At 33.7% G+C, this 11,326-nt stretch overlaps 1 protein-coding gene across 1 annotated transcript; it reads left to right on the forward strand.

Moving 5' to 3' along the window:
- The first annotated feature begins 594 nt into the window (after positions 1-594).
- LOC112032749 (uncharacterized) lies at positions 595-9,118 on the forward strand. Its single transcript, XM_065779377.1, has 10 exons — positions 595-619; positions 1,117-1,198; positions 4,348-4,506; positions 5,653-5,689; positions 5,812-5,881; positions 6,166-6,270; positions 7,591-7,741; positions 7,840-7,922; positions 8,582-8,675; positions 8,765-9,118. The coding sequence occupies exons 1-10, from the start codon at positions 595-597 to the stop codon at positions 8,850-8,852; spliced, it is 894 nt and encodes a 297-aa protein (XP_065635449.1). The 3' UTR covers positions 8,853-9,118.
- Positions 9,119-11,326: the final 2,208 nt, after the last annotated feature.

The raw sequence follows: 11,326 nt of genomic DNA on the forward strand, positions 1-11,326 counted from the left end.
TTCTCCTCTATTTTCCTTTATTTATTTATTATTATTTTTTTTTTATCATTCTTCCTCTTTTCACCCCAACCAAACACAACTTTAAGGTTAAAACCACCTCTAGAATTTAATAAGATAAGTGTTAGAATCCTATTGATTATCTCATGTATCTGCCTAAGCATTCATGAATGAGCAACAAGCTTCATGTTTTTTTTTTTCCTCAATCATAGATTTTAAATAAAAGAAACATATCTAAATGTAGACCCATTAGATCGATAACTTATCATAGTGGAAGTGCCTGAGCATTCATGGACAAGAAACAAACTTCATGATAATATATTACATGGCTTTAATTGGGTTCAGAATGATGTAATTTTGATTTAAAAAAACAACATCGTTTTGAGCTTAGTTCATACTTAATAGATACCTATCATTGTGCATTGACAGAAGGACTTAAATCCGAACAATGCATAACTTTAGGGTTACAGATCAAATTTTAAAACTTTAGAAGAAAAAAAATCAAAACGATCCCATATTATAAAGGTGTAAATTGCAATTTAGTCTTTTAAATAAAAAAGAAAAATATCTAAACGTAGACCCCGTTAAATGAGATCGATGTCTCTGCTTCTGTTATCTGTTGGTAGGTGAAATGGGCCTTACGGACCCCACCTGTTTGGGTTCACAATAATCCTAGGTGATAAGTACATAACATAATGTAAGCTATCAATTCCATGAAAATTAATAGTTTTTTCTTGGGCTCATTTGCCATAATTAGAAAATCCTTAATTACCGAATAGATTTACATGGCCCACTTGAGCCTGAAAAGCATAGAATAAGCAAGGTTAGGTGGGCTCAAACCCAATAAGTATGACTTTGAGGCCAATGCCATTCACATTCACATTATAAAGGGAGTCAAAAAAGTTATAAAAAAAAAAAAAAAAAAAAAAAGGTATCCTGCTTGTGATTTTGTGTTGTGCACTTGTGCTTTTTTTTTTTTTTTTTTTTTTTTTTTTTTTTGTATCTTGCATATCTATAATTTTGCTTGAATCTACATCTCTCAGACATGTATAATTCAATAGCTTCCTTACCATTATCATTTGCTAATTTTTCTATTGCTGTTTTGATTATTGCTTTTAGAAGAAGAATGTACAGAATCTGTATCAACCACCACTGCCCGTGAGTCAACAGAAATTGATGATGATCAAGAGAAGAGCTTGCTGTCTCCATTAGCTGTAAGTGGTGATGTGACCTTTGTTAAAGAGGCACACGGTTGAAATTAGGCTACCTTACTGAAGAAGGGGGAAAAGAATCGGACTCTTCTGACGTGATTGTTCTCATTGCCTGCTCGTTAAACTATTCATTTGATTTGCTGTAATTTTATTTTATTTTATTTTTCATTTTTTCTCTCATATTTTCTACCACTTGTACTCAAATGTTTCCTTCATCTGTTTTGAACTGAAAAAAAAATGAATGAGAACGTAGATTGTTGTAGTTGATCATTTATGTAAGAGGGTTCAATATGGGGCTTTTTTGCAAGGGGGAATGAATTTTCATTAATGGATCATGAGATTCGAACTAAAAGAAAGGTGACTTTGTCTACTTCATCTTCTTGAAGGCATTTGGTGCGACTCTTTGTGGGTTTGGGAATGATTGCTGGAAAATTATCATCAACAAAAGTGCAATTCAGTGTGGATTGGCTATATTAAAATGCATTGGTGGTTAGTGCCCTAGTATGGGGTAAAGTGTTAAGTCTTCAGTTCGAACTGGGTGACAACACGGTGTTGCTCCACTGCTTCAAACCACTGGTGTTCTGGGTGGGGTTGAGGTTAGAACTTAGAATACACTGAATGTGAAATCATGCACCTCAACAACTACCTGTGCATTTCGCTGGAACACACCATTGGGTCCAACAACCAGTTGGCTTCTCGCTGCTGCACATTAGCCCGCCCACCCCCTCAATAAAAAAAAAGGGACCCATTTGAGGGATATCATAAGGTCTAGGGGAGATGGTCCCAAAATTTTCCATAAGTGGGATTGGATTGGAGCCATGCTTATGAAGCTATAGATAATGAGTTCCTAATAGGGAAAGCAATGCCAGCTGAATGTCAAAGACAACAGGGCAGTCATTGGACAGATAGGCCCAACGTGCTCCCCAGTCCCCACCTTGTCTAAATGTAATAGAACACATACCACTTTCCTAAAACACCACGGGCCAAAATGTTGACGGCTTTTGATCCACCATTGAAACTGTTACATGGAAAAGAAAAAACCAAATTGCGTCTTTAATCTGTTCTCGAGTGGGTATATAATTTTAATTTTCAAAAATGTTTTGTTTTTATTTTTCCTCATCGTATATTGTATCATATTGTGTGTAAGATATATAAACGCCTAAAAAAATTCTAGAAATACATATAAAATGTGTATTCATTATAAGTTTGGAACATATTCAACTCCTAACTAATTTAATCATAATTTATGTAATAATATTCAATAAAGCTAACTAAATAAATCAAATTAATATGTATTTGTAACATTCACATCCAAATTGATTAAATCTAATAGTGTAATATATGGCATATGAGCCATAATAATAGTTTATTTCTCGTTACATTCATCATCTTGCCAAATCAATTCCATCTAAGTCAACACTATCATCATGTTCATTATCTTGCAAAATTATTTCTTCGACATTGTTTTCTTCACCATCAACATTTATGATCTTTTCTTGTTCTTTAATTTTAATATATATATATATATATATCTTCTTGCATTCTAGCTTCTATATTTATAACAATAATATCAAAAAAAAAATTTAAAAAGTAATTTATTGTCATTTAATACCTTATTCATAGTGGGGGGAAAAAAAGAGAGATTTGCAAATATAAATATGAAATGTAAATTTTGTAAGAGAAGTAAAAAACTCATGGACAAGTTATTTCTTTGGGCTTAATCAGGTAGTCCAATAATTGCATTAAAAACAAATATAACAACTAGTCGAATTTAAATCAAAGCATAAATTTTTGAGCAAAAAAAATCCATTTTACACCCATTTCTTGCATCCTACGATATGTTGGCTTTAAGATATAATACTTTGGGTTTAATCAAGTAGTCCAATAATTGTTTTAAAAACAAATATAACACCTAGTTGGATTTAAACCAAAGCATAAATTTTGAGCAAAAAAAATACCATTTAAGAGCATTCGCATCAGTATTTGTATTTTACACATCCATTTTTACATTAAAAACCTACTTTTTCTATTTTACACTTCCACTTTTACAAAACACCCACATCAACTCATTTATTTTACAAGTTATTTCAATAAAATATTCATTCCTCTCATTTTTTTATTATTTCCCTCAACTCACTCTTAATATACGCGCGTTATCTCTCTCTCTCTTTTCATTTTTGCTGAACAGCTCTCTCTCTCTGTCTCTTTTCTACCTTCTCTCTTTTGCCTTCTCTCATTATTTCTCAAAAACAAAAACCCAGCGACCCACGAAAACCCACCCAGCGACCCACGAAGAAGTTCAAGGCGACCCACGAAGAAAAGAAGAAAACCCAGTGACCCACGAAGAAAAGAAGAAAACCCAGCGACCCACGAAGAAGTTCACGGCGACCCACGAACCGAGCTCCGGCGACCCACGGTCAGACAAGCACCGATCGGACAGCTTCACTTCTCAAACAAAACCCAACTCTATACCCGATCTCCAACAAAACCCAATCTCCAACAAGCATCGATCTGATCTCCGAGTAAGCACCGATCAGATCTCCGAGCACCGATCTCCAGCATGGGTTTGTCTGTGTTCTTTGTGTGTGGGTTTGTCTGTGTTCTTTGTGTGTGGCTGTGTTTGTGTTTGTGTGCATCTGATGAGGAGAAGAAGATGAGGATGTGAGGTAGTTGTGCACGGAGAGAAGAGAGAGAAAAATTGGTGCGAATTTATATTAATAAAATAATAAATACATGAGCTACAGTAACCGTGTGTATATACACGGTTACTGTAGCTCATGGATAAATATAGATGATTATACCAGACTTTAGAAGCACTGATGTGGAGCAATTTTGAAATAAAATGTGTAAAAATGGTAGTTTTTTCTATTATACATGAGTTTCCATCCACTGATGTGAATGCTCTAACACCCACTTCTTGCATAGTACGATATATGTGGCTTTATGATATAATACTTTTTTTTTTCACTCAATATGATATGCATCACATATCATATGATACGAACAACTTTGCATATAAAAAAAGAGGCAAAACTCCAAGAGTCTTGTAACTCATTAACACCTCTTGGTATTTCCAAGAAAGACATCTAAAGTTCACAAAAAAAATATATATATATATATATATATATTTGAAAAAAAGAAAAAGAAAAAGAAATTTTTCATTTTATTGTGATCCTACCTCAGGTGGTAGAACAGCTAGGAGAGCATTTGAGTTTGGAAGGACCTATGTGGTCAGGCCCAAAGGTAAACACCAAGCCACTGTAGTTTGGCTACATGGCCTTGGTGATAATGGCTCAAGGTATATTTCCCATTGCTTTGGCTAGTTGTTCCTTGTATTGGTATGTAGGTGGTTTTCCATGTTTTTAGCTCTTCTTGTAATTGCTTCTAGTTTCTTCCTGGTTGGTCAGAAAAAAGAAGAGAGATTGTTAAATTTTGTAATTTTATTTCCCGTTGTTTGCATTTGTACTTCTCTAGAGAATAGTTATAATTCAGTTTTATTTTGGTTAACTTTAAACTTTGAATTGTCCAAAAAAAAAAAAAAAGTGTTTTGTGTATGATTATGGTTTTATATAACAATTTCTAATCCTAATTTTTCTTATCTTCTCAAAAACGAAATAAAAGAGAAAATATCTTTAAGAAAATAATGCTCACCTGGGGGTATTTTATATATTATGATCTGTACTAATCAAATGGAGGTGTTAAATGCTTGCTTATAGTTTTGGCGTACATTGATCAGTTTTAGCTTTAGGTACAAATTTAGGAATGTGGCCAAATTTTTGTTCATTTTGTTTATTCCCTTAAGAGATCAGGTTCTAGAACTTCCATTTCCTCCTGGAAATTTGTTTTGCTTGATCAGATGACTGTTTTGTTAGTAAGGGAAAGAAAACCATGGATCAAAGGACTTATGTACATTAATAGCAACCTCAGCGGTATTTGCAATACCCATTTCCAATTTCAGTAGATTTCACTCTTACAGTTTTATACTGTAATGAAAGGTTTCTATTTCACTTGGAAACTGTATGAGCCCATTGTATTTCCATCTGTGTTTTTATTATAGGTTTTACATGGGTCAAGTTATTTATTCATTTTTTTTGATAAGTATGGGTCAAGTTATTTTTCTCAACACTTGTTTAAGATGCAGGCATTTTTTGGATTTTGAAATTTTGAATACATTTTACTGAGTACCAAGATTGAAATTTCCATTTCTGGTGTTTTTTTTTTTTTCCTTTTTGTGACTGGGGATTTAAATTTTAATCATATCAAGCTTCTAATTTAGGCACATATGAAGCAGGACGGAATTCTACCCGTCCCCCTTTTCCTCCCCCATACCTCCAAAGAGCCAAGGGAGGAAAAGAATGAAGAAAGTAGTTTTAAAATTTTCAACTCTTTCCTTACTATACAGCAGTGGTCTAATTTTCGTATATGATTTTGTTTTGTTTGGCAGTTGGTCCCAGCTATTGGAGACCCTTCCTCTTCCAAATGTAAGGATGTGTAAATTTATATATCAAGGAATGCTTGCAACATTTTGGACTAACATTCCAGTGATTGAAAGATAATTTTGTTTTGTTAGACTTTCATGTAACATTTTGGTTATGATGTGCAGATCAAATGGATATGTCCAACTGCTCCTACCCAGCCAATTTCAGTGTTTGGTGGTTTTCCTTCCACTGCTTGTAAGTTTTCTTGCTTTGAGAAACCGGATTTTATTTGTTTCATTTTGATGTCTTTATTCTGTTTTCTGCAATATCTAGATTGTAGAGGTTGTACAATGGATGTATTATGTAATAAATAGAACTAAAAAAAAATGCAGTGGTGAAATTTGTCGTGAAGGAAGGAGATGAAAGTTCTCCTTGCTTGAAATCTAAAGTTTTTTTTTTTTTTTTCATCTAAGTCTTGCTGTTAGCTTAGTTTTGCTGCTTGTAATACTTTTCTGAAAAGCTAATATGATGTAAATCAGGGTTTGATGTGGGAGACCTTTCAGAAGATGCTCCTGATGACTTAGAGGGTTTGGATGCTTCAGCAGCCCATGTTGCAAATTTGTTGTCAACAGAGCCTGATGACAGTAGGTTTCCTCTTGCTGCTTTGTAGTATGTAATAGCTAATAACACTGTAATGTTGGCAATACCTTTTCAGGTTTAAAGGCTTTCATGAATGTTATGATGGTGATGAAGCTTAACTCGTCTTTTCTAGGAGTTGATCAGAAAGGGTTCTTATTTTCTAGAGTGAAGTCTTTGCTAGACCCTAAAAAAATATTGAGTCAATTTTTTTTTTTTTCATTTATACCTTTTGTCTATGCTGATTAGCATTGAATTGATTACCTTGTCTAAAATTGTTTAGTATGCTTTCAGGTTTATGTCTATTTTTCGAGTCACATTGCACTTTGTTCAAACCTACAATTCTAGCAAGTTCTTTTTGTGTACACTATATACATGTAAGCAGTGCCTATTATGAGTTTATCCTGTTTTGAATTTACACAATAAACTAGTGGTGCTTTTGGATGGCAGGATTTGGGAATTTGGATTTGGATTTAGGTGATTAAAATCCAAATATTTTGTTTTGATGGTTTAAAAATGGCCCAGGATTTGGTGGATTTTAAACTTTGAAATCCTTGGATTCAAAATAACTTCTAAACCCATGGAATTTTAGAAATCCTTAAGGTTGCATTTGGATACTTGAATTTGGATTTGGATTTAGATTTGAATTTTAAATTGATGAATTTGAAATTCCTTAATTCCAAATCCATAAATATTAAGTATGTCATATGGATTTCTAAAATTCTATGGGTTAAGAATTTGTTTCAATTCAAGGATTTTAAGGTTTAAAATCCTTGGCACATTTGTCAAATCCAAATTCCTGCCATCCAAGCACACCAAAAAGCATGTAGATTTTATAATTTCAAATCATCATACGTATAAAACGCATCAAAACAAGGAATTTTAAAATTTATGGATTTGGAATCAAGTCATTTCAAACCCATTACTATAAATTCCAAATTCACGTATCAACAGCAACATAAGAGTTTACAGGGAAATCTTATGGATATGAAATTCTTTACTTGTTGAAAACAAAGAACTCATGGATATTAAATTATTTCATTGTGCTTTACATGAAAGTCCGAAAGAGTACATTTGATTCCTCAGACTCTGAAATAAATTTATGAAATTGCTTGGTGTATATCATGTTAATTAAAATGACACTATTTCAGTTTTCTTCTGTCATTCACAATGGTGACTTTGCTTTATGCTGCAAATTTTCTGACTAACTTATGCTTTCTAATTCTATGAGTAACAGGGTGTATTAATTACAACCCATTTGATGCCCTAATGCCACATTGGATTTATAATTTTGTTTCATGATTTTGATAGTTGTGTAATTTTAACAGTAAAACTTGGTGTTGGAGGCTTCAGCATGGGTGCTGCTACTGCACTATACTCTGCAACCTGCTTTACTCTAGGGAAATATGGGAACAACAATTCATACCCGGCCAAATTAAGTGCAGTTGTTGGGCTAAGCGGCTGGCTTCCTTGTTCAAAGTTTGGATCCATATAATCAGCCCTACTCAACTCAACTTTATATAGTTTCATTTCACAATTAAGTTGATACTTATAGTTGACAGTAATATTCTTTCCAGGACCTTGCCTCAAAAGATAGGAGAGGTAAATGAAGCTGCAACACGCGCTGCATCCTTGCCTATTTTGCTTTGTCATGGCAAAGGTATTAAAATTTATCATTTGCAAATATTGTGGGTTTATTCGTCTTTTTGGATTTCTTCATTGTCATTGAGCTGAAACCATATGCATCTACCTCTAAGCACTAGTGCCACAGCGGTACCCATGATATTAGAAATATGCACTGGATTGAAATGGTTGTCTAAACTCAGCCAATTAATTCTTCATCCAGGCTTGCCTGCTGTACAACTGAGATCAAGCTAGGTTCAAAATTTAGTAGACTTGATTAGCCTTAGGGGTCTAAACATGCAAGGTTAAGCCAATGGTTTCTACATACTCGTGTTCTTGTAAATACTTTCTAAAAACTATCCTCTGATTGTGAAACATGCTCAATCATTGGCGTGAAGAAGTTGTTTAGAAGAAATACTTTGGGGTGAATTGGCTTTTATTTTGTATGAACACAATCCTTGTTTCCTGAGAATACGAGATTTAACTAAGTTTTATATTATCAATCTGCCTGGTTGTCGTGAGAAATTTGTGGAGAATGTTAATCATCAATGCCATAGATGTCACACTGGTGGTGCTTAGCTGTAGTTCTGACCATTGCATTGTTGCAGGATTTTCTGTAATTTAAGCCTAGCATTGGAGCTATTAGTGATGTAGCCCTAGGTAATTGTGAATGATAAAGGTTTGATTTTTTTACAGTTGATGATGTCGTTCAATATAAATTTGGTGAAAAATCCTCAACATCCTTGGGTTCAAGTGGATTTAGAGATGTGACATTCAAAAGCTATAATGGGTATGTTGAGAAAGATTCCCAGCAAAAGTATTTGTTAATTTTGATAAATCAAGAGAGCAATAATACAAGGGTTTTGTTTGAATATGCAGACTTGGTCACTACACAATCCCTGATGAGATGGATGAAGTATGTGCTTGGCTAACTTCAAAATTGGGGCTTGAGGGGAGCTCTTCATAAGATGATGTAATTTGTAGATCTTGAGCTACAGCAAGTGAGCAACAAGAAGAAATGGAGGAAAAATATGTCCACGGTTCTAAGCAACAGGCATGCATAGCTAAAAGTGGTTTGGGGTGTGATATACACGTTTCATTTGTCATTGGTCTTTGTATACCCTATTCTCTTGTATTTGATGTTATTTTGACCTGTTGGCTCCTAGATAAACCATATTTGTGAATTATAATGGTATTTATTTGGATCATTAAGAAGCTGTTGTTTGGAATTTATTATTTTGGCACTGCTCATAACAGTAACTGCTGGTTTTTCCTTTTTTTTCTTTTTTTTTTTAATTTTTTTTTTAATTTTTAATTTTTATTTCACTTTAGATGTCTTCTTTTTTTCTTTGATGAACAATATGAACAAGAAACATTTAGAGAAAAAAAAAAAAAAAAAAAAAAAGGAAAGAGAGAGAGAAAGAAATCCATTTCTAAGTTAAATAGCACTCCTAAACACAACAAAGAAAACCCATTTATGTTCAGTAAGACAACTAAAAGAGCATTTATGAGTGTAACAAAAGAGACCAACTATTGACATTATCTTTATCATACTCAAGCAGAACAGAGCAAGGGAAATAACCCACCAGAACTCAATGAAGGGCCAGTAAAGCTCATATTAGCCCCCCAGAAAATTGCACCAACCAAACTGTGAATAGTAGTTTAGAAGAGCACAGATCCTGCAAAAGAAAAATGTAAGTTTTTCATTAACTATTTAAAGCCAATAGAGTAGACTAATATAGTGTTCTTTACAAAGAACAACCCAAGCTGATGGAAACCCAAATGTACATTCATCATTGAGGTTGCCTTCCAAGTGCAGAGAAAAGGATAAAAAATTTTAATGAAAATTGTCATGTTCATTTAAAATAGAAGGCAGTTTAAAAACCATTTGGCTTAACAGCGCATAAACACACATGAATCAAGGAATAAAAACCCAACATAAATTACATCCAGAACAAACAATGAAACAAACTTGAATGAAAAAGAAGTCACTAGCCTAGGTTTCTCAAAAATCCTAAGCTTTGGCTAACAGAAAGAGGGCTCACTCTCTCTCTTCCTTTAATTATATTTAGATTGGAAAATTATGTTATTAAACAATATTTCATTGAGATTTATCGAATATATATATATATATATATATTATTGAGTATATACTAAATCAATGTAAATGGGTTAAAGCACGCCAACTTATGGAAAATATATAGATATTTTCCATTGCTAAATGTGATACTAATGATATAAGGACCATTTAATTAGCATTTTGAAAGTAAGAATGCAGTATCAAATGGAAAAATTTTCCTTGATGATAGCTTGAGAAAGCAAGGAAAAATATTTCCAAAATGCAAACACGCCAGTATCTCACTTAACACTCAAAAATAAAATAAAATAAATCTATTCAGAGACTATTCAACAGACACAAAAAAATGCACGTCCCGCATCATTTTTAAGAATTGGAAAATTCACAATCAAAGAAAAGCAGAAAACACAGCAGCAATGACATCAATAGGGGATTACATTTTCCCCAAATGCTAAATGAAATCCACATAACATAGGCCAAATTATGATTGAAAGACTTCTACGTAGCCGCTTGAACCAAATGCTAAGACCATTGCCTGAGAGATCACCTGGACCCTTTGAGACTACCATTCAATTTGACAACTTCAATTCCATATTAAAACAAATCCCATTAATTTATATAAAATTTCTAGCTCAAACTCGCTTACTATCATGGCTTAACACCCCCAACAAAACCCAGATATCGAAAGTAAAAAAGAAATCCTCAATACATAAAGATATTAATAAAACCCAATAATTCAACTCTTTGAATTCAAAGATTGAAGCTTAATGATTGGAAACATGGAATCACAAGGCGGAAATGGAAACAAATTTGAAGAATTAAGAAGAAATTGAAAATGGGTTTTTAGGGTTGTAGCCAAATAACACCAACCTCAATCGCTGTGAAGGCTCCGAGGGACCACGAGGACCTCACTCTCTCTCTCTCTCTCTCTCTCTCTGTGTCTGAGCGTGTGTTTCTGTGTTCTCTTAACTTTCTCTATTTTCTGATATCATATTTTGTTTGTGTTTTGTCGTTTTCGTGCTTAGGTCACTGCCCTGGACGGATTGTTTTCGAGGATTGCTAACATGTTTCAAACTCAAACCATGTGTGAATGACTTTTACTCTTATGATAATTATAGACCGTTGATTTTTGAAGTGTGAGTAAATAGGCGCAATAAGCGTGCGCCACGTGTTGAAAATAAGTTTGAGGATACAGAATTTCAGTCTCAGTGGTTCAGACACAAGAGGTTCTGGTTGCGAGAAGTTAGTAGTAAGGAAGGTGCCGTGCCCCCCCCACCCCCTGTCCGAAGGATTATGACTATCATACCCTTGTAACATTTTTTAAACCCCTATTTTTTCAAGAAATTATATTGTTATCTGATGGA

Source organism: Quercus suber, unplaced genomic scaffold (genome assembly GCF_002906115.3).
Source record: "Quercus suber isolate HL8 unplaced genomic scaffold, Cork oak 2.0 scaffold_11, whole genome shotgun sequence".
NCBI lineage: Eukaryota > Viridiplantae > Streptophyta > Magnoliopsida > Fagales > Fagaceae > Quercus > Quercus suber.

Coding starts and splice junctions, on each gene's coding strand:
- LOC112032749 (XM_065779377.1), top strand. CDS start 595: ATGTCTCTGCTTCTGTTATCTGTTG. Junction 620..1,116: donor TCTGCTTCTGTTATCTGTTG/GTAGGTGAAATG, acceptor TATTGCTTTTAG/AAGAAGAATGTACAGAATCT. Junction 7,923..8,581: donor TTTGCTTTGTCATGGCAAAG/GTATTAAAATTT, acceptor ATTTTTTTACAG/TTGATGATGTCGTTCAATAT.